This window comes from Apaloderma vittatum, unplaced genomic scaffold, assembly GCF_000703405.1.
Source record: "Apaloderma vittatum isolate BGI_N311 unplaced genomic scaffold, ASM70340v1 scaffold10686, whole genome shotgun sequence".
Lineage (NCBI taxonomy): Eukaryota > Metazoa > Chordata > Aves > Trogoniformes > Trogonidae > Apaloderma > Apaloderma vittatum.
The window spans coordinates 33,353-61,101 of record NW_009722306.1 but is presented as its reverse complement, the minus strand read 5'-3'; the positions used below and the strand labels follow the sequence as shown (position 1 = coordinate 61,101).

Genomic DNA, 27,749 nt, shown 5'->3' with positions numbered 1-27,749 from the left:
TGATCACCCTCTCTGTGAGGAAGTGCTACCTGCGATCGAACCTAAACCATCCCTGACGCAGTTTTGGGCCATGCCCTCTCGTCCTAGTTGCCTGGAAGAAGAGCCTGACCCCACTTGACTACAATCTCCCTTCAGCTTGCATCCATTGCCAGTTGTCCTACTGTTGGACATCCCTGGCTCCGTCCTCCTCACACTCACCCTTTATATAATTATAATCATTAATAAGGTCACCCCGCAGTCTCCTCCAAGGTGGAGACCTAGCTCTTTCAGCCTTTTTCTCCTAAGGGAGATGTTCCAAACTTGGAATAAAAGTTTCCATCACAAAGCTAGTCTTTGAAGATAGTATTTTCACTCATGTCTTGTACACTTCTTGGGACTGCAGCCAGATTTGGGTGTCCCTGACTGGCTGCATGAAAAAAAAACAGAAAAACCCCTGTGATCTTGATATCTTCAGTGTGACATTTATACAACTCGCTAATAATTGCTGTTTTGCGTTACAGTTACGTCGCTGGCCTCACATTCCTTGGATATCATAGCTTCTGCCGTCATCCTAAGTGTGCTGGTAATAATAGAATAAAACTTTTAACAATGGAGATTACCATATTGGGCTTGATGAGTTAACATGTTTATGTCTAGTTTGATTACTTTTCTATATATTTTGTATCAATATCTTGCTTATTTTTCTTACTTCCATCGTATTTCTGGTATGCCTGTTATGTAACTGTCCTTGATTAAACCCAAGCATTTGACTTTTACATCTTGTTTTGCTAGCATTTATGCTGAGCTATGTACGACTGGTTTGGGTTATTTTTGCATGTCAGTGTTCTTGAATAGCATTATATGTTTGACTTGTCAGAATTTCTCAACTGAATTTTGAAAACTTCAGTCCACTCTTCTACTAGACATAAACATTTTCTGTGGTTCCCATCCTAGTGGAAGTGAGAGCATGTGCTTTTTATTCACCCGATGATTCTTTATCTGCTGTATTATTTAAAACTCTCCTATAATCTTTTAAGTACCATTGGAGCCTTACTACTTCTTGTCGCTTAAGAAATGTTTGTGACTTAGAACTTGCTGTACTGAACTCGCTATATTAGTCTTCTACTTTTGAGGTACATATTGTGATTGATTATCATCATTAGAAGTTTCTAGCAGGACGATCAAAATGTCAGTGAGGTATTTTTTTAATATTGCAGCTGTAAGTATAAGCTGTCACGAGGAACAGTTTTTCAGACTTTCTTTTATGGTGACAGATGCATATGAAGTGTGCTAAATTGGTGTGTGCTGAGTTAACTTGTTAATCCCATGAAGAGATTTCATTCTGGCCTCCTGAGGGCAGTCTTTCCTAAGGCAATATTGCTAATACTTGTCTGTGTGAAGTTGTGTAGATGTAGAGTTGGTAGCTGGCATTGCTGTTACCAGTTTTGTAAAATCCAGATTTATATATGCTGAGCTATTTGGGGACATAAGGCATGATTTTTAAAGACTGAAAGGATTTTAGTACTGAGTTCAGTGAAATTTGGATAGAAAGTGGATATCTGAATCCCAGCCTTCAAAAGTCTCTTTATTAAATTACCATCTACATTTAAAACATACATTGTAATTAATGTCTATTGCTGTTAGAAAAATTTTGCTCCTTCGACGTGTGGATAGTGTGAGAGGTGGCATTGCAGGAAACTGATATGTGTATTACTTTTGCAATTATGTGACTTTTTTTGTTAAGTGTTATGTGCTTGGTTTAAGTGGTGCTAATGAAAACTGAACTTTCCAAGACCTGGTACACCCAATTCATTCAGGTAGTCAACCAGTGTTTGAAAAGACAGGGCAAATGTAGTGGTGAAGCAAAGTCTTTAAAGTGCATTTGCTCTTTAAGAACTCCACTGGAATCCCAGATCATTATTTTTTTTCATCCAGGGATTACGTTCAGTTTCAGACCGTGTGCTGAAGGCTCCTTTTTTCTGTAGAAACGTCTATTGAGTTAGTAACAAATATTGCCTGTGCTCTGTCAGAGATCTTTAGATCACCATGACTATGACCACAACTGCTGTAGTATTTTATGCTTTTGTTTTTCATATTTATAACTCCTGTCTATTAAGTTCCAGGATATTTTTTGTTCATTTCATAGAACAAAATAATACATTGAAACCTGCAGACATGTTTTTTTCACTTTTTAAATATATCAGGTCCAGTTCTATTTCTTTTCTTCTTTTTTGTCCTTTATGTAGTTCACCATTATAGTGTCATATTCTGAAAGAAAAAAATAATCTTTCTGTCATAGTTGTTAAAACTAAAATTGCTTTGGCTACTTGGAGGTCTGGCAACAAGTTGCCAGTTTGGGTATGATGATGTCAAACATGTTGAGACAACATACAAGGAAAAGCCACCAAATCTTTCTTGGTATCACTGTAGGCACACTGGGAAAATGTCAGTGAGAGCGTGGGCTGAGCTAACACCGTCAGAGCTGAGTGAACGTTGCTAATTCCCAGGCTTCTGGCTGACACGGTGGAGGTGGATTTGCAAGCATAGCATGTTGATGGGCTTGAAATTGCTGCATTATTTTGAACAATTTGTTCAGGGATAACTGCAAGTTGACTATATGTTATTACTGAAGCATACTAGCGAAGCAGTTTTACATTTTGTGAATTCAAATCTGCAGATCTCCCAGCTCTGTGCTTCTAATGCTAAATGCTCTACAAGTACATGTTGCACCTATATGTTGGAGGTTGTATTGTAAACAGATCTCTACCTGCGTCTCAAAGACGTGCCAAAAGCTCAAGTTACAGCGTGTTACTTCCTGCTGCTATCAGTCTGACTTTTCATCCTATTTTTTTATGTAGTTGGTAGATTTCTACTGAAAACTTCTTGCAGCCATAGAGAAAAGAAAAAATAGTCATTGTATGTGTTTTGTACAGATGCCATTTAGTATATACCAGTATGATTTTTTCATGGTGAAATGACTTTGCCAGCAGTAGACTGGAACTGTGTCTGTTCTTGTAGCTCTTTTGTTGGAAGGCATATAGAGCAGAGAGTATCTGTAGTTTTACAGTTCACCATAATTTTCAGGGCACTAGAGTGGAGGTAATGATAAGCTTTCTGCTGTGCAGTGAGGCTGTAGTCAGTCGATCTGTAAATCTTAGAATAGCACAGTTAATTTAGTACATGTTTTCACAAAGCTTTTGACTAAGTTTTATGTAAAATATTTGTTTCTGTTAGCACTGTTTCTTCCCAGTGCAGTGTTTTCTGGCTTCCAGTATTACTTATCAAATGCATGTATCTCTCATTGATTAATTAAAGTGGTGTCTTTCCATTTGAGGGAGATCAAAATGTATTTTATTATTCATATATGAGGTGAATTTTGTTCCTAAGAAATGATTTATTCAGACATATTCAGCTGAAGCTGCCCATGAAGAGGTATTTGCACTGCTGAAATAATAAACTTGGGTTTGCCTGTAAAAAGCACAACTCATTTGACCTCCCCTTACGGTACTATCCTTGGTAAATAGGAACTATAGTTCTGCTGTGTTACCTGCGAATTTCTGCTCTGCTTTGTCAGCTTCCTGTCATTTTCATGTTTTGCTCAACCACACTTAAGGGGAGCTCAGTCCTGAAACCTGACTTGACGTCTGCCCAAAGCAGCCAGGACAAGTCTGAACTCTTAAGCAAGGACATTGGAGATTGCACTGATCATCAACACTTCTTTTCCACTTAAGGTGCTGTGTTCTTTTTGCTTCGCCTTTGGCTTGGATGACACTTGTCCTGGGTAAGGATAGATCTCGGATGTCTTAGTCCCTGGAATTCATGTTTGGAAACTAACACTCCATCTCTGCTTTTAGGATGTATAGGCTGACCAGGAATTATTCTTTTTTTCTTTTTTTTTTTCTTTGGAATGACAGTTACTAGCAGTAGTTGTGCCTTTTCTTATAATCATTTTTATATGTTGCAAAAAATGCTCTAATAATCACAAGCGAGAGCTTTGTTCGGCTTTTATGAAGTTTAATAGATTTGCTGGTCAGAAAATATAATTATTTTAAAATTACTTCACTTTTCTATTAAGATTTTTAACTGTCTTATGCTTTTTGTATAGAGGGCTTTGAGGGAAACAGCTAATAGATCCTATTTTAGGTTTGGAGATCTACATCATGTAGTTATACTTTTTTTCACAGTGCAGGCTGGACTCGGAACTTTACAAACAGAAATTTTTGAAAGCTGCTCTTCCATACCTAAAAAGACATCGTGCATGCACAATTCAAGATCTTTGGATTTAGTAGCAGTGGTACTGGTGGAAGAATTAAATTTTATTATGTTTTATTCTGCATTATTATATAAATTAGTAAATGCTTGGAGAGTGTAGAGCTGAAGTTAATACAATATTTAAGGAAGATAAAACTGTATATTACAGAAATGTTCAGTGAATCTGATTCTGAAGTATTTAGGAGGAAGTGAATTGATATGTGCATTATGCTGTAGAATAGCGTGGTAAAACAGGTTTACTTTTAGGCAGGTCCTTTCCTACAGATGACTCCTGCGCCTGCTCAGACAAATGCTGCAGGTAAAAGCCATCTCCAGAACACACTACTTCTTAATCTGCAACAGAATAGAGAGGGATGTTGCCTGTTGTACTGGAAGCTTTATCTTCAGAGGTAGATGCAACAGTTTTACAGTAGTTTGGAACGGTCCTGTCCTTGGCACTGTATTTTCCGTAGCCTGAATTCTTTGTAGAAATACTCTGGGCCAAGTGTCGGCCAAAAAAAAAAAACTGGACAATGTATTTAGTTGTGTGTTCAGCAAAATAGTTTCAGGCAAAAAAACCCACCAACTTAATCCAATCAGTGTGATGAGAGTTGTAGAGCTCCTGCCATAAATGATGTAATGATTCTGAGTAGTGTCCACATGCTGTTTTTTTTTTTTCTCCTTTCTTACTCTGCAGCTGTTTCTGGGTCGTTCATGCTACTACAGAACTAGAAAGTGACAGCGGTTGCAAGCCCTGGCCCTTCCTCTGGGTTTACCTGTTGCACTGCAGTTGTTCTATGAAGCAAAAAAATTTTCTCCTTCCTGATGGTGTTGGACTGAAGTTCATTTACCTTCCTCTTCTGTAGAGCTACTGAAACCTTTGCTGTACAGGTACTATTATTTGTAGTCTGGCTTTTTTGCTTTAAGCACAAGCTGAGCATTCTGTTCCAAGCACTGATATTTGTAGTTGACATTCTGTGCAGTATTGAGAGTATTTTATGTCCTAATAATTTCTGTCAAATGGTGCAAAGCATGGCTTAATTCTGAATTAGAATCACAACCTTTAAGACACGTTAAAGAATACTCTGTGCTGCCTGGAATAGATTGTAAATTTCTTGGTGCAAGAGCTGTGTTTCCATCTGTCTGATGTGTTTTACGTGCTCATGGTTTTGTTCAAACAAAAACTGCAGGGGGAGAGTTTTCCTTTTAGCCGCTTCAGGGGAAAAGGCTAAATGTCAGCAAATTCTGCCCCTTGCGTGGACAGCTGAATAGTGAGGCACTGAATCGGGGCTGTTGTCAACGTGTATAATCTGAGCAGGCGTTTCCAGTCCATGCTTTAATTCATCTGTACAACGCAATGTGGATTTGGCAGCTGCGTCGTACAGCCAGAGCGTGCAGCTGATCCACTCAGCATCATGACACGATGGATAACATGATCTCATGAAGTACTTACATACTAAATCCATTTGGGCTGCTTGCACAGATAAGGATGGGGTTGTCCATATGTGGGGAATCAAGGCATTTATTAGCATACAACCTAAGTGAATTAAAAAGGTCTTTGGAAGTGGTAGTATAGAACGACACTATGATTTATAAGCTAGTGTTTCAAATGACCACAGTTTAGGTTTGCTCCCTCAGTTGGCTGTGAAGGGAAAAAACCAATAATTGTGTGTATTAACTAATTGTGGCTGTTGCTGCGAAGTTGCAGGGAAAAAAGCAGGGTGTGTGTTAAGGTACACCACTGGCTGAAAAAAAACCTTCACATGTGGAATTTTGCACCTCACTTGGTGCTCTTGATATGGATTTCTACCATTATCCTGAACGTAGTTGAGTCTTCAGTTGCTTTGAATATGCTTGGACTGAGCAGCTTCCAAAACAATTTGAAGTCTTCCCACAGCTGAATCTGAAGTCTTGCAAAAACTTAGGACTTCTTTTTTTTGTAATCCTTATAAAATCATAAAAGTACACTTTCAGGTCATACTGTCTATCTTTGGAGTTTGTGGAGAGAGATTAAACTTCTGAAAGTCACTTCAATGCTTCCAAGAATTTTAGATTTTTTTGGCTTGAAAAGTATGTAATTTTCTTGTGCCATGCTTCTATCTCTGAATTTGTAAATGCAAACAGTCCCGGTAACTAAGTAACAGCACAGCTGAATGTTTTCATAAAAACAACTTTGCTGCTTAGAGATGGGATTTACTACTTAAGTGCCTGTACATACACACAGAGGCAAAAAGTGATGATGACCTCATCTTAAACCACTTTAAAAAGAGCAGTCTCAGTTTTTTTAGTCTCTAAGCCAAAGACAAATTTACTGTAAGCAGACAGAATGCCATTGACTGGAGTTGCAGTCTCACCATTACTGTCAATAACTCAGTTGATGAGATAAATCTGCTTGTGGTGATCAATGCTTTAAATGTAAGCCTAAAAGAAAAAAAATATTATCCTGCAGCTTTCCTGGTGCAGGAAAGGGTGCAAGAAAGGAAAGAAGGTGAAGCTAGTTAATATTTTGAGATTTTTACAAGTAAATCTTAACATTTTATTTTTTTTTTTAATTTTGATGTTGTGTTGTTAGAAGACCATTTTTAAACAAATTTAACAGTGCTTAGACCATGCCCTTTACTTAGAATCAGTTTGAGTAATGTCATACTGCAATTACTGGACACAAAATAGACCTGCATATTTTATTACCTATTACAAAAAAATTGAGTACTTTTATTTGGCAGGAGTTTTTCAGAACTTACTGGTCATGTTCCTTCTGTTTTGTTTGAACAATTTTCCAGGTCACTAGCAGAATATTGTAAGAAATTCTAGTAACTTTTAGATGCTGCATATAGCCCTTGTTTCACTTGTATTCATAACATTTACAATTTCTAAACTTTACACTTATATGCTTATACTGAAACAGTTAATAGTCTTTACCAGAAGCAAAATTTCCTATTTGTGTAATATTTATTGATGTTAAACCCACATTATATCAGCACAACAATCCAAAGTAATGATAATACATTTTTTTTATAAATACAAATAAAAGTGGCAAAATAATGCTAGTGAAGCTAAACAAAAAAAAAAAGTAAATTAGCATCTCACAGTCGAGAAAAATTTGGCAAATGATATGACATACTTTTTCTAGAATCGAATCAGATTATTCCCAGATGACAGACTATTATGTTAATCTAGATTAACAATCCCCGTAACTGGTCATATCCTGCACCAGAATAGTACTACTTTATGTGCTAAAGTTTATTAGTCACTAAAAAACAAAACAAACTTTGTGTACTTACAAAGCAATACATGTATAGCAGTAATGCAATATATGGTGTACACAATTACAAAATTTAAAAAAAGAACAACAACACAAAACAAAAAACAAACCCCTAAGTACAGGACTTCTGATAACTGAACTGAGATAAAAGATTTCAACACTTTTATTATAAATAATGAAAGATACCGCATATGTGCTTCATATAAGGAATACAGTGTTTTCCTTTCATAGCAAAGTATTGTAGCTCGTACCATCAGATGCTCATTTTTCTTGTCAGGCCTAGTAATTCTTCCGTCCTGCCCCCCTGTCCATCTGAAATTCATTTGGTTCTAATTTAGAAATACTCAGTCAGGTCTGACTTAGGTGAGGCTCCAGTTTGATGTGGATTTGCCTTGCATTCCGAAAGTAGCCTTCAGGCTTTTCAGCTGCGACACACAGACTCTACCCCTTAAAAGAGCTGTCATTTGTGTACAGTCAGAAGAAAAAAAAATGAAATCTACCAGAGACGTGCTATGTTAAGAAGAAAAAAAAAGGCGCAAATTTGATATTATTTTTGTCCATCTTCATTTTTTACTTCCTCAGATCTGCAAGCTTATCACCTGTGGTGTATACTTGTCATTTAAATGTATATTGCAGTCCCAACCTATTTTTTCACTTACTATACATTTCTAAAATCCTCATACGCGTTACACAAGCTTTAAACAGACAAACATCCCATACATACACTCCCTAGTTTTTTGCTCACCTTAGAATTTCAGATTCTTGAATGAGAGGGGTTACCGACTGTCTTCAGGAAATCCACAGAGTTGCACCTCTTGCCCTGTCCCCCTCCCACCCCTTGCAGTAACCTGCTGCAGTGGTTCATGGTGTTGGGATTTCTTTTCCTGTCTAGTTACCAGTATTTGTAGTCTGGAGGAGACTGTTTCTACATGTCAGCTCTTTTTCTTCGTTGTCTTGAAGAGGTTAAATTACGTATGCTTAAACTGTCTTTGCTGAATGTTTGTAAGTAAGCCTCCTCCTAGATGGCAAAAAGGAAAAACAGAAAAGAATTTAAAGTTACGGCATTGATGTTGGTGTATAGAATTGCCCTTACTAACGGCATTTGAGGCAGGGGTTTTTTCATTGTAGAATAGAAGGCAGTTTGCAGAGATACAGCACATGTTTATGTTTCTCTTCCTTGTCCCTTCCTGTTTTATTCTTACAATATTGCACTTGTTCACTGTAGCTATCAGAAGGCATTGCCATTTTAGGACTACAGATAACCAGACATTCTAATTTTCTTTGTGATCTAACAGCCTCAAATAAAACAGCTTGCACCATTAAGATTGTGTAGCATCTACTCACTGCTTAGGAGGGCATGTAGTGATAAATAGTGTTCTCTTCTGAAAAAATCTGTTTCTCCGATGTATTTTGGCCTGTATGAAAACGGGTTATTCGTAAGAGCTGAAGCAACTTAGGTATAAGGAACTGGTGAACGTGATCTGTTGTGCAATGTGTACACTTCTATTAAAAAATCTATCTATTCTTCTAATTTGGTATAATGAGTAAGGAATACATGGTTATTGTGTTTGTTGTTTATCTTTTGTACTTGAAGGTGTCTGCCTTTGCATAAAGTGACATAGGAGTATCATTGGTCAAGGCAATGGCTTTCAGTGTTTCTGTTTTGAAAGAAAACGATGGAAGCGGCAGGTGGATCTACAGATCATCACTCTCTACCAAGCCAGATTGCATTGTCAGGTGGACTGGGTTTGCTTCAGGCTGGAAAGCTGCTTTGATGTCTAGTCCTTGGTCACAGAGTGCAGCGTATCGGCTGGCTGAGGGCCGCACCTTCTTTGGCTTGGTAGTCTGAGGTGGTTGTTGCCACTGAGCTATAGATTAAAAAGGAAAGAAAAAAAAAATGTTAGCCATCTTGAGCTGTGCAGCAAAGCGTGCCAGATGCACAATTGACCCTTTGTAAAGGAGATACTAATTTCTGAGCAGTGGAAAATCATTATATCAAACGTAAGCTTGTTTTATTTCTTGGTGAGTTGTTTTTTTTTCCCTCAGCATCTAGTTTCACCTTCAGATGTGGTAAGCAGAAACAATAGCGTCTATGTTTGTTACTTTGCCTTTTTGGCGGTGCTTTCTACCTTTCCTTGTGTCACTGAGAAGGGTAACAGCAAGGGGTTTGTTTCCGTGCTCTAATATTACAGTGACAGGCCTGTCTGAGGGTTATTTGTTGTATATGAAAGGAAATCATCTGGTTGCCGTTGGCACCCCTCGCATGCTGAAGAGTGCTGAGCCAAGTCTCTAATTCACAAGTCCCACTACCACTACAGAAACCATCATTTAATCATTCCAGTCTCTCTCCACCCTCCCACCCCCCCATTTCTTCTTGTTATGAGAAGACTGGTAAGAGATTGGTGTAAGAAAGCATTCACTATGTAAGGAGCTGCATTGGAACAACAGAAAAATTAAGCAGAAAGCCATAAACCATCACTTCTGGTAGCTGTAACAGGTGTATTACAGGCTAATTAACAAAGGAATACAAAAGGTTAGGAAAGTGCTAGCAGAGCAATAGTAATAATTATCTACAAAAATAATATAATCATGCCGTTATCTTTTGTTAATTAGCTATATTTAATGCACTAAGCAAAAACGGAAACCATGCATTCTTGTTTTGCTTTAGGTATCTGAAAGATGGTGAAATATACTTTGACAGAGCATTTGTTGTCTTGATATGGATCGTTATTATTGAGGAGAAACTATAAACAGAAGAAAGAGAGACCAATGTAAACCATTCTGTAAACAGACTGTAACTTACAGAACTGTTGGTTTTGGAGGGATTACTATGATCATGAGAATTGAAGTCACTTACTATAAACATCCAACCTGGCAGTGCATGACACAATCCCAGCCTCATTCTTAGCTGAAACAGTGTACCAGCCCGCGTCTTCCTTTGTGGCTCCCTGAATAAGCAGGCAGATGTAGCCGTAGTTATCCTGGTGCATGCTGAACAAAAAGGAAAGTAGAAAATTACTATTTGAATTGCAAAACAGTGCACACTGTTTTAAAATGTCATTGCAAACAGATCCAATCCTACTTGCAGATTAATTATAGTATGCTTTTAATTAAGATGGAGCGTCCTCTGAAATCGGCAAGTGGAAAATAAAACCTTGAGTATTCTTGACAGTTTGGCAGTTTAATATCCTGTATTGAAAACTAAGAATCAAAAATGCATAAAGTAACTTCTCTTTCACAATTTGCGATTAAGACATCTGGAAATCCAATTCAGGTAGTAGGGATGCCAGAACGTACCCATGCTTTTTAGAGAAAAGGATGAAAAACATGAGGAACAAGGTACTGAAATACTCTTAAGTTATTTACAAGAACAGCAATAATTTATTACAATATCATGTCGTTTATAGATTTCTTTTCTTACAATATATCATGAGTTTGCTTTTAAACATTCCAACAAATGTTACCAAATATTGAAGACAAGTTTGTAGATCTTAGAAGTTAAAATATTGCACCTTAGTTGCTTAACTACGCAGCAGTTATGAATTGGAGTTTCTGCTGTGAAGCAAATAGTTTTACTTGGAAGCCTGGGTTTTTTCGTCTTAGTCCTTAGTTTAGAGAAAAACTATTTCTTCACTTGCCTAAAGTGCAAAGATAGTTGTTTAAGTCCAGGGATGGAAAACAGAACATTTACTTCTGGCTCAGGCAGCAGGCTGGATGCAGGTTTGAGTAGAAGTCATAAATTATTACAATAACTGGTTAATATTTATGAGCTGCTGTATGCACAAAGCATTATTATGTCCTTCTTGGTTTGTATTACAGGCTAAATCATCACTGAAGTTACACATGGGGAGATTATTCTAAGCCAGACTAACCTCACTCGGTCAGTGTTATATGTGAGTGACTCGTTCTCCTTCTTCCAAAATATCTGAGGAGATGGCTCCCCCGAGATTCGACACTCCAGTCGCACAGGGAATCCCTCAGTCACGCCTGTGTTTTGTAGCTTCTCTATAAACACAGGTGCTTTATGTACTTCCTTAGCTGTGAAAAGAAAGACAGCAGTCATGTTGACACTAGTCTATGAAAACGTAGCCTTTCTTTCAGCAAAGTGCTAAAAACTAGTAATGAAAAATCCAAGTGGCAGGAAGCTTAAGGGTTCTCTTCATTAATCACAAAGTCCAGTCCTGGTTCATCTGAAGAAAACAGTCACATCAGTATTTTGACGGGGGGAGAATGAGTGCCTACAGAGCTGAGCAGTTCCTCCCCATCCCCAAAAGAATTGAAACATAGAGCGTGAAGACTAGATAAATTGGCTGCGCTACGCTTGTTGGACAGTGCTTCTCCGTAGTTCATAGAAGGATGGGCTTTTAATTATAGAAGGAACTGCTCTACCAGAAGGCTGGGATGGCATTAGTCTAATGTGCTGTGAAGCACACAAATGACATCATCCCAGCTCCCTGAGGGTAGGTACGGGTCTGCACAAATTGCCATTGAAAAACCCATTCAAGTAAATCAGTCTGGTTTGTGGCCTCAGCGTGGCAGCAGCCCTCTTCTAACTCTGTGTGCAGTTACTTCCCAGTCAGTGTATGCTACAGCATAACAAATATATCACTTGTAACTATGCTGTAGTCCTGTTGCTGCTTGGTTTCCTCTTACCACCCTACCCCTCAACCACGTCAGATTTTCCATTTTCATGTTACCCGTACAGTGCTCAGTGCGGAAGCTTAGCATGAAGATGTTACCTGCAACAATGAGCTCCAAGCTGAATGTATTTTCACCAGCTCGATTGCTGGCAATGCACGTGTAGATTCCAGCATCTCTGGCTGTGACTGGTTCTATGATCAAGGAGTGCACACCGTTCTCACGCACCAGCATTTTGTGAGAACTATCAGGGCGAATTGGTCTTCCATTAAGTTGCCAGCTTAAATCTGGAGTCGGTAATCCACTAACCTTAAGTGTAAACAGAATAATGGGAAATGGTTTTAGCTGTATGAAACACTGGAGAAGTCCTGACTTGTTACTTCAGAGAAGTTTAGTTTTGTTTGCTGCTGCAGGTGTACCAAAGATCAGATCTGGTTCTGTCCTGAATTTACACATTGACTCAGTTGTACTAATTTACTTACTTTCTGGCCAACTCCCTGAATTCCGTGATGTCTTACAGGTGTGACTGAAAAAAGATCACTGTTTAGATATGCTAGAAGCTAAATAATAATACATTGCAAAACAAAGGGCAGGGTTACACCTTTTGTCTTTCTTTATTGTTTGCCCTTTGGGTGGAATTAGAAGATATTCCTTTCTAGATTAACTTTTTGTGGAAAACTTGCAGACAAAAAGATATTTACTGGCTAATTATTGAACTGTTAAGTTCCATTCTCCATAGGTGTAACCTAGTGACAGCACCTCCTGAACTACTTAATGCTGCATCTGTGTGAGCAACTCTCGTACTTCTGAAAGCCTTGCCATTTGCTGTGGGTACTGCTTGAGAGCAAATAGCTTCTCCCAAATATGTCACCATAAAATAAACAGAAGTGATCCAAGGCTTCATCAATTCTGCTAGGCAAAGTCATAAATCAGGATTATATTGTTTGAAATTTTCATGAGGGACTTGAAACAGAGAAGTGCGCTCTTTGTGGTATGTGCTGCTTCCCTCCACACTCGAGCAGAGCGGAATCCTAAAGAGTGGTTTACCGTGAGCTGTGAGATTTGCTTGAAGCACTTTCACTGGAGGGAAGGCGAATTTTTCATGTCCACGTGCTCATATGTAGTGAGATTAATTAACCTATTGGCAGTCCCCAAAACTGCCCGTGGGTGAAACAGCTTTAAAAAGAAACGAGTTTGGCTTTTGAGTCTGCTAATGTTAGTGACAGGGCGCTGCTACCCTTTGGTGGCACTTGCCTTGCAGTCCATTCTGCAGAGTTTTCCTTCTTGAACAGTCAGGTCTCCAGGAGCCTGCAGAAAATGAGGCCGGAAGAATCGTTCCTGAATTGGTTCATTTTCATCACCACTGTCCCTTGATCGAGATCGTGGTCTTAAAATAACATGAAATAAAGGTAAATTATTTTTTTCTCTGCTAAATCAGAAGAACTAAAATCACTTATAAGTCCGCTTTGAAGTTTAAATCGCTTTTGACCTATACCGTAATCACTCCGTACTTACGCGCATACACTGGCAGCATTTCGCTCAGACTGAGCTATTTATGACATCATATTTAGTATTTTACATGTTTTGGGAAAATACGATCTAAAAAACAATCTTACTACAGGGTAATTGCTTGCAAGAATCGCTTACTTTGTTTCATGTTAGCCTTTACAGCACTGAAACACAAACAAAATAAGTTGGCAGGCCTTAGCAGATAGCTTCAGATCCCCATTTTTAGCATTTTGTGTATTTAATCCCTTCGCTGTTGCTGATTCTACATAACAGAAAGTGCAGGTGCTGCCGGTTAACTGTGTTTACCTTGCAGAAAACAGCAGCAGCTAAAAGCTAACTCATCTCACTTGAGACTTTTCACATCTGACTGACTTTTCATCTTCTCTTGTTCTGCTATACTGCAGGTCATACAGAAAATTCAGTGGCGTAAAGTGCTGTAGATATTTGTTCCTCATTTAACATCAGCACTAATTTAACAGCAGCCCTGGTTGAATTTTTGGGGGGAGAGGGGGAAGGGGGGAGAATTACACCCATTGAAATGGAAAACAAAAAGATAGAGCGTTTCTGAACCAAGGTGTTTTTTTCTGATGGGACGTTCTTGAATCATGAAATAAATAACGCATTTCTTTTTACCCCTTTGTCAATTTACCTCTAAAGCTGCAGGCTACTTTTTGAGCCAAGGATTAAAACGAGTTATTTTCAATCTAATACCATTTTGTGATTTTAAAGACATAATGAAATGAGTAGAGGCAAGTAGTTCATATGTCTAGGAATGACGAATAGGCTGGAACACCCTTGGATTAGTGGTGGGTTCTTCAGCGGTGTGATGTGGACGTCCCATTGCACAGCTGAGTTGCAGCGGCAGTGACAGCGTGTGCTCAGTGTGGCCAGCGCAGGCTCCATGGGCTGGTGTGGTGCAATGCACCAGGAATTTCAGCGAGCAAGAAGCTGGGGAATGCTTTGTGACTGACCATACGATAATGATCACTAGTTTGGGATAAAGGAGATTAAGTTCAAATTAATCCTCTAATTGAGAGAGGGCCAGTCGGAATATTTCTTTTTTTAAATCTTTCTTAAAATCTCATGATTTTAAGATGATGTATTTGGGGCTGGCTGCAGGTGCTGCAGTGTTGAGTACCATGATGTCTAAGGGATTAAGCCCAAGCTTTGTGCACATTAGACAATTCAAAAGTCCTCCCCCCCCCAAAAAAAAGCAATGCTAAGCAAGTAATACTTGCAAGCTAAGCACATTTCAGAAGAATACATTTAAAATGAAGTAACAACTACGACAAGTCTTTTAAAATGTCTGTGACATAGTGAAGATGACAAAAAACAGAGTTCTGCTGGAACGTATTTGCAAGAGATTAAAAGTACTTCAGGAAAAAGCCTGTCAACAGTGTAGCAAGTCATAAAGTTCATTAAGCTAATAAATACACTTGTAAAAAAAAAAAACACACACAAACCAAAAAACAAGCTTTGCTGCCCAAGCAGAAAAACTTGTAGAAATAGCACTGTAATGCCACAGGAGTATTACTTATGTAAAGTGTATGGCAATACATGTGACAACCATCAAAGTTTGTGGGGGAGCACAATACCGTGGTGGAGAAAAGGCAGCAGTGAGGCCTGTCACAGGAAGGTTTTACACACTCACGTTTCATCAGGGAGAACTGGGTGATGGGAGTAGTGGGAAATGTCACTAAAGAGAAATCGCATTGTGCTGAATGCTTAGCAGAAACAGACCTTCCATAAGTAAAGGCAGCAGGATGAACCCTTCACACACAGTAATTTTACAGGAAATAAGTATTCCCAATACCTGCCCCAGTTTTAATTAAACTGCTATATTGAAATCTTTTATAATTAATTACCTGGATATCCAGCCAAAGCAGTAGTGGCTGCCTAGAGTGCTTGTCTCAGTTAGAAAACAAACTACCAGCTGTAAGCAGCCTTGGACTTTGACTGCATTTAGTCACTGAAGAAGAAAGAGCCTCCTCCCGCGATTTATCCTTCAGGAAGACACAGAAGTGCCAGCTGCATGCTGCTTTTACCCACACTGGTCTTCCTTTCTCGCATCCCTCTTTTTTAAACGTGTTTCACCTTCCTCACCCTGCACGTACTGAGTGACTCAGCTGAAACCTGACTCTCTGTGGCAACGCTTCTTTTCAGGGATTAACAGAGACTTTTCCTTTTTACCCCTTATTTGCAGGGGACTTCATTACTGGACAGGCTGCACCCACAGACCCATCTTTCTTTGAGGCTGCCATCACGCTGCAGTGCCAGCAGGACGCTGCCCTTCATAATCAGTCTGAGCTTTGGGCCGAACAAACCTAAAGGTGAAACACTAGAGCCGGGGTTGATGCCTCAGTGAGACACGGGGGATGTTCCCAGCACTGCAGGAAGCCCAACTTGTTCCAAAAATAAGACCGGCAAGATCTTTAAAACAACTGACCTTGCTTCCTAATGCTTTCTAGTTATCAGAGTGGGGAAGGGAGCCTGTTCTGCCTGTAGCAGTTCTACAGTACATACTGCTTCCACTCGTAATTGTTACAGGCATGCTATTTAATTACATCCCTTCTATGTATTATAATTGGAGAATATTGAGATTCTGTGGCCATCATGACCATTAAACGAAACATGGCCCTCATCATGGCAGAATCCAGAACTGGAGCCCTCGTGCTCTTTGAAAGCAGTTCTGTTTGGAAAACCAAAATGATTATCTGTTTTTTTCTTTGCTATCGTCTTTAACTGTCTAAGCTATGCTAAACTGCCTCATAAAGGCTTTGGGTAATGAAAAAGAAAAGTATTTGAAGAGAAAATTCCCTTATATGGTTCAAAACCTTAAACCAAAGCTTTGTACATGAATAATTGTAAACTCACGAAAGATAAGGTTCATACTTTATTTCTGACTCATAATTCCTTATAAGAACCTGAACCGAAATACTAAAATATTTCTAATGTAAATCTAATAAACTTCTTTGGCATGAAGTTGTTTATACTTTTTCTTTAAGTGAATACTTATTAAAAGCTACAGAATTTACAGGTTCCTGGTAGAATCCTAGTCAGGTGGGATGTTTTGAAAAAAACACATAAGTGACAAGGTCCTTCACAACAGCTGGTGGTGTCACCTGAGATTAGGAATGGTTAGTGAACGTCACAAAGAAGGAGGAGATGAGATAGGCACAGTTAAAACAAAGTCATTTCAGAGGTTGCTGCAAGCTTTGCAGAAATTGTTTAAATAGAAGAGGTCACATTTCTACCAGAATGCCATACTTCTAACTTCCCTTCTTACCTCACATTCTTTATATTACCAAGATAGTTTTGCAAAGTACATTATTAAAAGAAAAAAAAAAAGAAGCATTGAGTACCTTCTCATATGAGGCTGACCAGAAGGTGACCAAGGACTGCGGCCTCTTTGATTTACAGCTTGAACCATAAGCCTGCCCGTGCAGCTTACTCTGCCCTGTTACGACAGTGGAGAAGAACATTAGAAGACTTAAAGCATGCAAGAGTCACAAATGTTCAACCTTATCTTTTCTTTACCTACCTGTTACAAGGTCTGTAGTACAATCTTTTCTTTCACACAGTCATTGAAAAAACATTGTCAAAACGCATTCTGATATTGATCTGTTCTATCAGTTTCCAGTCTAACACACAGAATTGGATTAATCGCGACTGTAACAGTCATGGTTAAAAATGTTCTGTCTGGAAGTCTTCCTTGGAAAAAAGCTTAGTAGTACCACTGGCAATTAAGTGTTTAAAACAGTGTATTGGCTGAGTTATTGATGTGGGTGGGTGGTTTCTGTGTGTCTGGCAAATGGGCAGCAAGACCAGTAGTTCAAGTTCAGCCACTTATGCAAATGGCACGTGGTAAGCAGTGGCAGTTCACGACAGAGCTGCTGCCTCCAAAGGGGACTGATCCACTCAGTCTGGTGGGGCTACTGCTCAAAAAATCCCCGTGAACGTAAACCCTAAAGAATCATACAAGTGCTTCAGAGGTCCTCTCTGAAGAGCCAGCCTGATTTTGGGGGTAGGAGTCGCACCGAAGCACACGGCTGCTCAGGTGGATGCTCCCCATAAGACTGACTTCAGGGCTCTGTAGAATTTGGCATGTAAGGGGTAAAAGCAACTGGTGTCATTAATAAATATACACAATGGATAACAAATATAAATGCTATATATAAAAATAATACTGCAGTATACTTCTATATAACAACATAATTTTAGTAACTTTTCCAAAATTATAGTTTTTAAAAGCTCTTTGATAAATGGATAGGAGCTATACGTCTGTCTGCCTGCCCCCTGGACTGGTAGCACTAAGGCAACACCCACATCAGCTATGCAGTGTATTTCAGTTCTAAGCTGTGAGCGCCACACTCAATGTCTGTCAGCCTAGAAGTGACAAATATTTTTGTCACAGTAATTGAAGGGTTGCAAATAGCTGGTCATTAACAACTGGTCAAAGCCCTTGGAAAAACAACTTCACTGGGATCACAAGCAGCCTTCAAATGGCAACGACCTTGGTGTTACTGCTGGGCTGTTAGAAACTGAGTCTGGGTGTCCTCTGTTTATTCCCATGACCCATTTAGCCCACAAGAAAACTACTTGCATTAAATTGTGCGTGACCTGCAGCCCTTTCTTAAGCAAAGGCTTTGCTTTTTTGTGTTAGAAGGCCATTAAAGACATCTGGAACAAATACATTTCTATTTCAGGCAGCACTGCATATTCATCTCTTTCTGGCAGGTGATGAATTCACACATTTTGGAATGATTTCTGTGCATCTTAATACATGAAGGCATCACAAATGGAAACACAAAGGACAGTAAGGAATTTGGACAGGGAGCATCAAGCAGGAAGCCAAAGTTTTGGAAAAGTCTGGGATGAATGGGAAAGAAGCAGTGAGTGGGAAGCAATTCCTGAGAAAACGGGAAATGAGGAAAATCCAGACTGAGGATCATGGGTGCATGGTGCAAAGAGGAGAGAATGAGATAAAAGGAAAGAAGGAGGAAATAAGGACGTACAGCTCATGGAAAGAGATCAGTTAAGGGGCTTAACCCCGTAACTAAAAGCCTACAACAGGCAAGGATTTGTGTTTTTCTGGGCTCAGGGTCAGTTTTCTCTGGATTCAGTTCTACGGCAAATTTTACTGCAAACCCCAGTGGTGTGTTAGAACCTTAATTCCAGATTGCCGCACTTGACATCGCAAGCAATGGTGCCTGCCCACGTTAATGATCGCGGACAATTTCCAAGGTACATCAACAAGTCATACATAAATCCTGTCAAATTAGTGCAGCTCGTGAGAGGGCATGAACTGACAGAGGTTTAATGAAATTAATCCCTTGCTTTAATAAAATGAATTTCTATCAGCTAAGAATATGCCTTTTTGCCTTGCTGGTTCCAATAGCAATGACCAAAACACAGCAACAGCCTAGCAAGTATTTGCCAGTCATCTGCCAATCCCATCAGTGCCCTGATGCGGGCTCTATTCTATTTATGTATTTCACTTTTCTTAAGGCAAGGCTGCCAATTTTGCCTCAGTTTATGATAGGTTCGAGATGTGGACAACTTTCCATTAGAATCGAGAAGGCTGTGCCAAAATTATTTCTACTCACGATGACTTAAAAGAATCGGAATCCAGATCTTTGAGTGTGAAATGGTGGGACATGAACTCACAGCCCTTCTTTGCCTCCATTGTGCTGTTAAATGCACAGTAAAAGCAAGCAAATAGTAGGAGAGATAAGTGCATTTGCTTGGGAATTACACTGTAAAGAAAGAACAGAATGGGCTTGGTGAAACAGATGTTTCGTTTAGGGGAGCCAGAGGAGGATGCTTCTGGTTCTCCAAAGAGAAGCAAAAAGCACAGATGCAGAATTCTGTCATTTAACAAAACTGCTTTTCCAATCCCCAATCTAGGAACAGTACAAAACCAATTCGGTTTAGTACATCTAAAAAACTACCAAAAACCTAGTGTCATTGGCAACCAGAACTGACAACCTAAGTCACTGCTGTGTCAGCAAATGAGTGTTATCCAGGGTAATAAATGCCAAAAAACAGACCCAAAATACCCAGGGATGGAGCACAGCAACCAAACACAAAGGCAACCATCCACCAAGTTATCTGAGCCTTTGGATCACGTGGGAAAACTACACACACTAACACAACGCTTACAGTAAGACAAACAGGATTTACTTTTACTTTGAGCACGCGTGTATGTATTTGTCATTTTTAAACCTGCTGTGAATATCCACAGTTTAAATGGGACCAAGTGTTCTAACACAATGGTCCTGTGTAAAAGCTCCCAGCTTGAAGAGTCCCCTTGACCTTAAGGCATTATTATTGTTGCTTTATTTCTGTTATTTGTATGTATAGAAATACTACTTAAAGTACTCAGATTTAAACACTGCTGTTTGTAGAATCCAGCCTAAAGCCACTGTTGGAGTGTCGCCCATGTGCACACCCCTGCATGTTTACAGGTGTGCTGCGGTGTGAGCGGGACTGACAGCTCAGGAGCACCCCAAAACTGGCAGAGCCCCACTGAGTAACCAAGCAACACTGCTAACAGAGCACAACACTCCTGGCTCTATTAAACTCCCTCTCAGTGATACGAGTTGTTATTTTACAGTGTGATTCTACTTGCAGGCTTGTTCTTGGCAAGATATTTGGTGCTATAGAAGACAATAATTCGTTACATCCCTGAAGTTATGTTGCTGCCTTGGTTTCTCATGTGCAAATCTTTTCCCTCTTTTTGCTGGGATCGTGACCTGTAAGTTTAGCTGCGTCCAACGCACTAGCGAATTTCTGTTGCATACCTCAGCTCTAGTATTGGGTCTGCAAAGTTGTTGTAAAAATAATAATGTTTTAAAAATAATTTTCCAAAATCAAGAGCACTCTCTTTCAGAAAAACCTTGTTTAAGGCTTTGGGATCAACACGGGAGGCCTCCCCCCTACGAAATAAGCACTAGAATTTTTTGCCTCACAGAACTGCAATCCCTGCCTGTTATACACATGTTGAGGTGTGATGTACTCCCACTTGGTTTCAAAAAGTTGGCCTCGGTCAGTGAGGAGTGTCAACAGAAGTGAAATGAAATCACTGGCTTGGGTTACTGCTGCTGTAAACTGGATTTCTTCTCCCTTTACAGTATGTACGCTATCCACGCTCAGTTTGGATACCGAGATGTTATCAGCGGAAGCAAATGGTGGAAGAGTGATTAAAAGACAACACCCCTCCCCTCTGAAACCTCAGACCATAGGAGAAAAAGCTGCTGTTGAGTTGCTAATCTCCTGGAGATAGAAAGGTCCCACCCTACTGATGCAAGATGAAAACAGAAATCTAACTCACATGCTTTATGGTGACTTCATCATTTAATTAAATCATGCATACGTAAGATGAGATCGTTTTCTGAAGATTTATGTCCAGAAGCATGTTTGCTCTGGAGCCAAACCTTCATTTACCTGTGGGTTAGCAGCCATAATAGTGTAATTCCCATCATCATCCAGGGTGGAGGCTGCAGTATGCAGCGAGCAAGTTCCATCAGGTTCTCTTTGAATTCGGTAGTGATCACTTCGTTTAGAAATTTGCTTCCCATCTTTAAACCAATAAATCTGCAGAAGAAAGAAACACACAAAACCAAAAATCAAGGCACAGCTGATAAGAGGTGGCTGCTCATCGTCATTTCTCAATTAATAGCACTAACGAATGTTAACTGCTGAAAACCTCTCTGGTAAGCATTAAAAAACCCAGTCTGATCTACTAGTAAAAGTGCAGAACCACACTCCACAAACCGCTTTCACTGAAGGACAAGTTACAGCCCAGCGATTGTTCAAAGAGAAAATCGGCAGCGTAACCAGCTACTGAAGAAATTTACAGGTGCACAAGGGCTGTGCCCATCCCAAGGATGGGACAGCAGCCGTGCATTTCAAGAACTGAAAATAAACATCACTACAAAGAAAAGTTCCATTGCAGAGAAGATGACTAATTTTAAATTTTTATTTCACTTAAATCTGAAGAAGCTGCAAAAAGAACTTGAGGACTCTATTGCTCTCTTTTCAGAAAATAACATGATAATTGTAGGACTAGTTAATTCAATGATGAATAAAATAGAAGTAATGATCTCAGTGTGGAAACACCAGTTTTGTCCTACATCCATTACAGTGACCAGACTGGACCAAAAAAGGCAGAAGGGGATTTGCTGGCTCCAAGCATCTCCGTGTGCAAACGTGCCAGGTCAATATAATTACGTGGTTGAAACGTGACAGACACCTACAGAAACGGGCAGATTCACGCAAGTCATAGGAAATCATTCAAAGCAAGTCAGCGCACAGAGCGCCTTTAATAACCGCACGCCGACACCACGACAGTTCCAAGTTGTACGGAACAGTTACATTATCTATCACACAGAGGTCTTTTCCATTACTTTTGATACATAATTTTATTCTCTGGCTGACCCAAGATCTGCTTTCAGTGAGCCAAGAAAATGATGTATGCAGAAAAATATCTTGTAGTAAGCCATGGATTACACAAAACAATACATATGTGTTTTTAATGCCTCAAACTTCAAGCAAAAAAAGAAAAAAATCAAATATTTTGACCTAGCTTTGGGTTTGGGTTTTTTTTGCTACATTTTAAAAATAATGTAAAATCGTGAGCTGAAATCTGCTGGAATCAAAAGAAAAATGCGGTGTGTGCATGAAAACACACAGAGGAATATGTGAAAAATTTTATACTGGGAAGGCTGTGGTCGCCTTCCCAAATCCATATTTAAGCAGAACATTGTAATTTCTGAAGCGTGCATTACACCAGCACGCCAGCAATGCTCAATATTTCTTAAGTCACTTGTGCAAATACCTACACAGATTTTACAAAGTCAACTTGTACTCAAAGTACAACTGTATTTGTCCTGGTTGCATGACTGTGGGACTGTTCTGCACGAGGAAAAACACACATGTTTTCCTCTGTAATTTGTGAAGTGGGATGTAGGTCTCAGAGCAAGGAAAAGGTGCCATCTTTGCAGTAAAAATGAAGTGACAAAGCAAAGCACAATTCCTGACAGAGGTTAATATGCCAGGTTCTTCATGCACGCCAACATTTAGAGTTCTAAATTCACTCTGGGAGGAAAAGTTAAGCCTGTACTTTTAAAGTTCACAAAAGAGACAACAAAGAAGGTTTTGGAGGGATGAGTGGAAATTTCCCTTAAAAATTAATTGCCATGTATGGTTTTTATGCATTATGTGTAACTAGAAAGGATTTCATTTCCTCAATAGCTGGTTCTACTTGTTTCCCATTTTGTCTGTCGGCAGCCTCACAGAGGCTCTGTGGTGCTAACAAAAGATTCAGTCACGTCTCCTCATCTGCTGACAGAGCACTTACTGGAGATGCAAAAGATATTCAATCACTTCCATACACACGCTAATGGATGCTGGTAACAACATAGCTGCAAAAAAATGAGTTTTAACTTGCATGCTTTGCATGTGTCATAACATTGCTTGGAAATCAACTGCATTACCTAGTAATTATTTAATAACAATCCACTTATCAGAAAAGTATCAGGAGACATATGCCAGGAATTATTACATGGAAATACATGCAAATATTACCTGAACTAGCTGCTCAAATACCACGTGTGTGTCATCCAATACTTAGTTCCACTAGGTCTGAAAGCACTGGCCTCACTGGGTTTTACTTATGAGCAGTCAATTCTTAATATTAGGTTTGTCTGGCATGGAGTTAATAAGTAAAATACTACTGCTGCTGGAGACAATGGCCCTTGCAGTGAAGTATTTTCTTTCTAGGTACCTTTTAATAAATGTGCCATTGAACTACGTGAGCGCTGAACACTGCGTCTGGATTGCTTTTATTTGCACCAGATTTTCAGAAACCAATGTGTAATGACTAGAAGTACAATGGGATATGCAGTACAAAAGGGGTTTTGATCTTGGGCAGCACAGGCATTTTTAATCACCAAGAATTATATTCAGCTATGTGAAGAGCGAGCACTACGAGCTTTATGCAACGTTCGTGTCTCAATTAAGCTTTTGTATGGGGTGTTCTAATTCTGAGGATAAATATCCTTTAAAAAGAAGCATTCTACAACCTCTCCTCTATCACTCCAGGTTCTCGTCTTAATGAGAAAATGGTTTTATGTTACAGCGAAGGTTATAACAGAAGTAGACTCGGATTTAAAAAGTAATTTCTGAGGATGGAATTTGCACATCAGTATTCAATTTACATGGCATGTTCAGGGGAAAAAATAATCACGCCAATAACCCTGCTTAGAAAAATCCCTTGTAATGAATGCCAGATTTCAGAAACACTACAGTCCTTCCCAAAGCCATTCCTTGGCAGAGCTGACAGAATACTTTGAAGGGAGGAGCTTCAAGGTAGTAAATTATTTCCAGCTTTTCATTTGCCAAAGTAAAGAATTTATTCAGGGGCAACACTTCCAGCTTCAACAAATGACAGCAGAAGGGCAGCCCTCAGCCACGGAGCATTTCACAGTTGCTATCTCGGCATGCTCCGGCAGATACAGAGGGGAAGGTAGAGTCTCTGACATCTGCAAAGCCCAGTTGACAAGTGGCCATCCAAAGGACTGAAACCAGTTCCAGCCCAAGCGACTTAACAAATTGCAGAAAGCATCTGTAAGCAAATGGAATAAAGGGTCACAGTCCCAGGTGCAAGCACAAATCACTTCTTAACGTGTGTGGTTTGACTCTGCAGAAAAAGAGAGTGTCGGGTACTCCCGCGTAACACCGTGCTCTTAGGGGAAGCACTACGATAATGGTGTGGTTTCTCGGCTGTGCAATCCCCAATGCCAAAACAAAGGGAGCGAGGGAAAGGAGACATCCTCTTTCATCTATCTTAAATCAGATTAAAATGACTCTGAAACTACACCTTAATTGAAAACTGTGAAAATTAGGGAATGGCTACATTGACTAAGGCTGACTCATAAGAGGTGATCCAGCAACTTAGTCATAAGCCTCGGGCAAAAAGTACCTCTCCAGCAAGCTGCTCCTCTAACTCCACCGAATCCATCTGCCTTCTACCCTTATTCATAACAGACTCTTCGGTACGGTCACCTCAAAAGTAATGCAGGACATCAAAGGTTTGGTTTCAGCCAGACTGGACTGCGAGCCCTTGGTTTGAAGGAGGAGTGCTTTTTTGGTACGAGCATACGGATCAGCCCCACTTATTTCGCAGTGGTTCACATCATGTTGTGGTCTTGGAGCACAGGACTGGATTCTTTTCAGCTGAAACTAAGCCAGAAAATGTGCTCCAAGAACACGTCTAATGTGCTGCATCTGCTTCAGTCTGTGGGACAAGATCAGAGCTAGCCTGAAGTAAAACCTCCGGAAACATGTGCTAGGATGGACTTCTCATTCTACAGATTTGCTTCTTCTGGTCTGCACTACTTGTTGACTTAGACATAGCCCTAGTTCTCTGTGGTTCTTTCTCTGCTACCTGACAAAGCCCATTTTTCTTTTTGCAGTTTGTGCAGTATCAAACACCTGTATCATTGGACATGTGAAGTCATTTGCATTTATCTCTGTTCAAAATCCTAAATATTCATAAAACTTACACTAGATGAGAGATTTGGATGTGGCTCCTCCTGCGAAAATCTTGACTAAGAGAAAAGGCATCTCTGATTTTGTCTGAGAAGATAAGAGTCCCTGTCCACAAGAGGACACTGTAAGAGTTGCAAGGACCTCATGGGGAAGATCCTGGCTTTGGCAAGAAAGGTGAAGAAGCTGCTGCTGTTACCTGTTGTGTAACGAGTGGGGTGATTGCCAAGCGATCTTTGAATTGGTTAAACACAACCTACCGAAGGAAGGCATTCTTCCAAGACTATTGACATCACACCACTGGTACTTTCACATTTGCTAAAAGGAAATGCTTCCCAAGCCCAACCCTGCCTCAGAAGCTCATCATTAAAACCTCACCGTCATGTCTCATCTTGCTCTTGGGATATATGGGAGCTTATGGCATTTTAATAAGCCTTACTCTAACTTTTAATAAAGTTTAGTCTTGTTATAGTGTGTAGATGTAAATTCTGCAATGCTGAAGAATGCAGCGATGCCACGCTGGCTCCTCAACCAGAAGCAACGTATTTTTGCATTAGGATGTTGCTGTGCCTGAGCTAATTACCTGCATTAGCCTGATGAGGTTGCTTTTGGGATTCCTGTGCCAGTTCACACAGGGTGTTCCAGCACTGCACTGCACCCTGAAGGTAACTCTGAAACTGATGGAAGTATTACTTCTAGGTGGAATAATTGAGATGAAGTCTCAGGAGGAACTAACTGAGAGCCAAAGCCTCAGAGCATGATTTCTGTCTAGTATAAACCTAAATATTTCATAGAATCATAGAATAGTTTCAGCTGGAAGAGACCTAGGAGATCATCGAGTCCAGCCTTTGTCCCAGCCCTATCAACCTACTAAGCTGTGTCCCCCAATGCAACAGCTAGTCGTCTCTTAAACACTTCCAGGTGACAGGCTGCCCCCGGGGCAGCCTGTTCCAATGGCTGACAACCCTTTCAGTAAAGAAATTCTTCCTAATATCTAACCTGAATCGTGTCACTGAGTCCAGTCATGTGAAAAGAGATTTGACAGTTGATATCAGACAGGAGTTTGCCTTGTCAAGAGAGAACACCTGCTTCTCCAATAAGATACAACACATAGATATAAGATACAACACATAGGGTCCAGGTGCTCACTGTAAGGTACCAACATAGAACTCTTCAGGTGTTTCTAGAAATATTTATTCTATTCCCTTACCTTTGGCTTTGGATTTCCTGCCACTTTGCATGTAAATGTGACTGGCATTCCCTCGAAGATTTTGTAATGCTTCAGCTTTATCTCAAAATACGGCGATACACTGTTATCAATAGGTTCATCTCCATGTTGCACCTCGTCATCTGATTCTTCCACAGGAGATCTCTCCAGCCTGTATTCAATTTCACTGATCAATCTTTGCTCAAAGCTGGAGACTTTATACTCCTGTCAAACAAGAAAGGTACATATTAGTATCCAACTTCAACATTCTGCTCAGCAAGATCTGTTCCTAATGTTGGCTTTTTTTTTTTTTTATTCTACTGATCTTTGACAATCCATTAAGGTTTTACATATAAAAGGAAACTGTATCTTGTTGAAGAAAAACACTATAATCTGTGCCTCCAATAACTTCCCTATGAAACAATGAAGACATCTGGTATGAGGCAAAAAATTCTACTTCATGTTACCTTAAAGTCTAATTTATAAGAGGAAGGAAAGTCATTGGTTGCTTTCTTTCACTTTTTTTTTTTCAACAAGCCTGCAAGAACAAAAGCATTCTGGAGCAGTTCATAAAGACAAAAGAAACACACTAATATTTCCTTGAGGGTACAGGCAGATTTAGGGTGGGTTTTGTTTCCAAATATCCAGAAGACCATATGGTTCACATCTGCTGTTGCATAGAACCGTACCAGAGGCTGCTCCAGAAAGCTAAAATGGTTTTGTTTACAATTGCCTGTAAAAGCAAAGGAAAAAAAAGAGAAAATGACAACACTGGCAGTCCACGATAGTGGCCTCCCTTTACTCCTGTTGCCATGGTCCCCTTTGCCTGGCCAAAAGCATCACTTCTTCCTTAAAAACCAAATTTGTCATAAGAGTATTCAAGATACAGAAATAAGAGTGGAAAGCTTCATCCAGTGTAAAGCACTACTGCTCACTCAAATTTGCTGTTCAGATGCTGGGAAACATCACTGCAATACAGGGAGTTATGTACTTTCCTGACCTGTTCACTCTTATCTACTTAATAGCACAGAAGTCCGGCTTTGAATCTTAGTGATAACGAAGATAATGCCAGAATGTAAGAAAGCTCAGAAGCAGAAAAATTAAAAAAAGGTATTAGCTAATACTCTTCTCATTCAGCAGAAATTCAGGCACTCTTTCAAATGACCTTACGCCTTTGCCTCTGACTCTTCTTTTATTTAAGATACAACATGTCTCACATGAAGCCTTTCTCATTCCCATCCTCTGCCATTGACTCTGGCCTGGCAACAACACATAGTCTTTCTACTGCCTGGTTACAGAACTAATCATAATGATAAGTAGTGGAAGGAGAGAGTTCAGTTTACAAAGGTCTCT

General features: G+C 39.7%; 1 protein-coding gene across 1 annotated transcript in view; it reads right to left on the bottom strand.

Moving 5' to 3' along the window:
• Positions 1 to 8,615: 8,615 nt before the first annotated feature.
• Positions 8,616 to 27,749, bottom strand: part of PALLD (palladin, cytoskeletal associated protein) — a 35,674-nt gene continuing 16,540 nt past the window's right edge. The window contains exons 4-11 of the mRNA XM_009871727.1: positions 26,400 to 26,621; positions 21,086 to 21,235; positions 17,002 to 17,096; positions 13,385 to 13,517; positions 12,232 to 12,439; positions 11,365 to 11,530; positions 10,350 to 10,483; positions 8,616 to 9,360 (exon numbers count right to left, since the gene is read on the bottom strand). Of these exons, the coding sequence (XP_009870029.1) occupies positions 9,188 to 9,360; positions 10,350 to 10,483; positions 11,365 to 11,530; positions 12,232 to 12,439; positions 13,385 to 13,517; positions 17,002 to 17,096; positions 21,086 to 21,235; positions 26,400 to 26,621 (1,281 nt within the window). The 3' untranslated portion in view covers positions 8,616 to 9,187. The remainder of the gene's footprint in view (positions 9,361 to 10,349; positions 10,484 to 11,364; positions 11,531 to 12,231; positions 12,440 to 13,384; positions 13,518 to 17,001; positions 17,097 to 21,085; positions 21,236 to 26,399; positions 26,622 to 27,749) is intronic.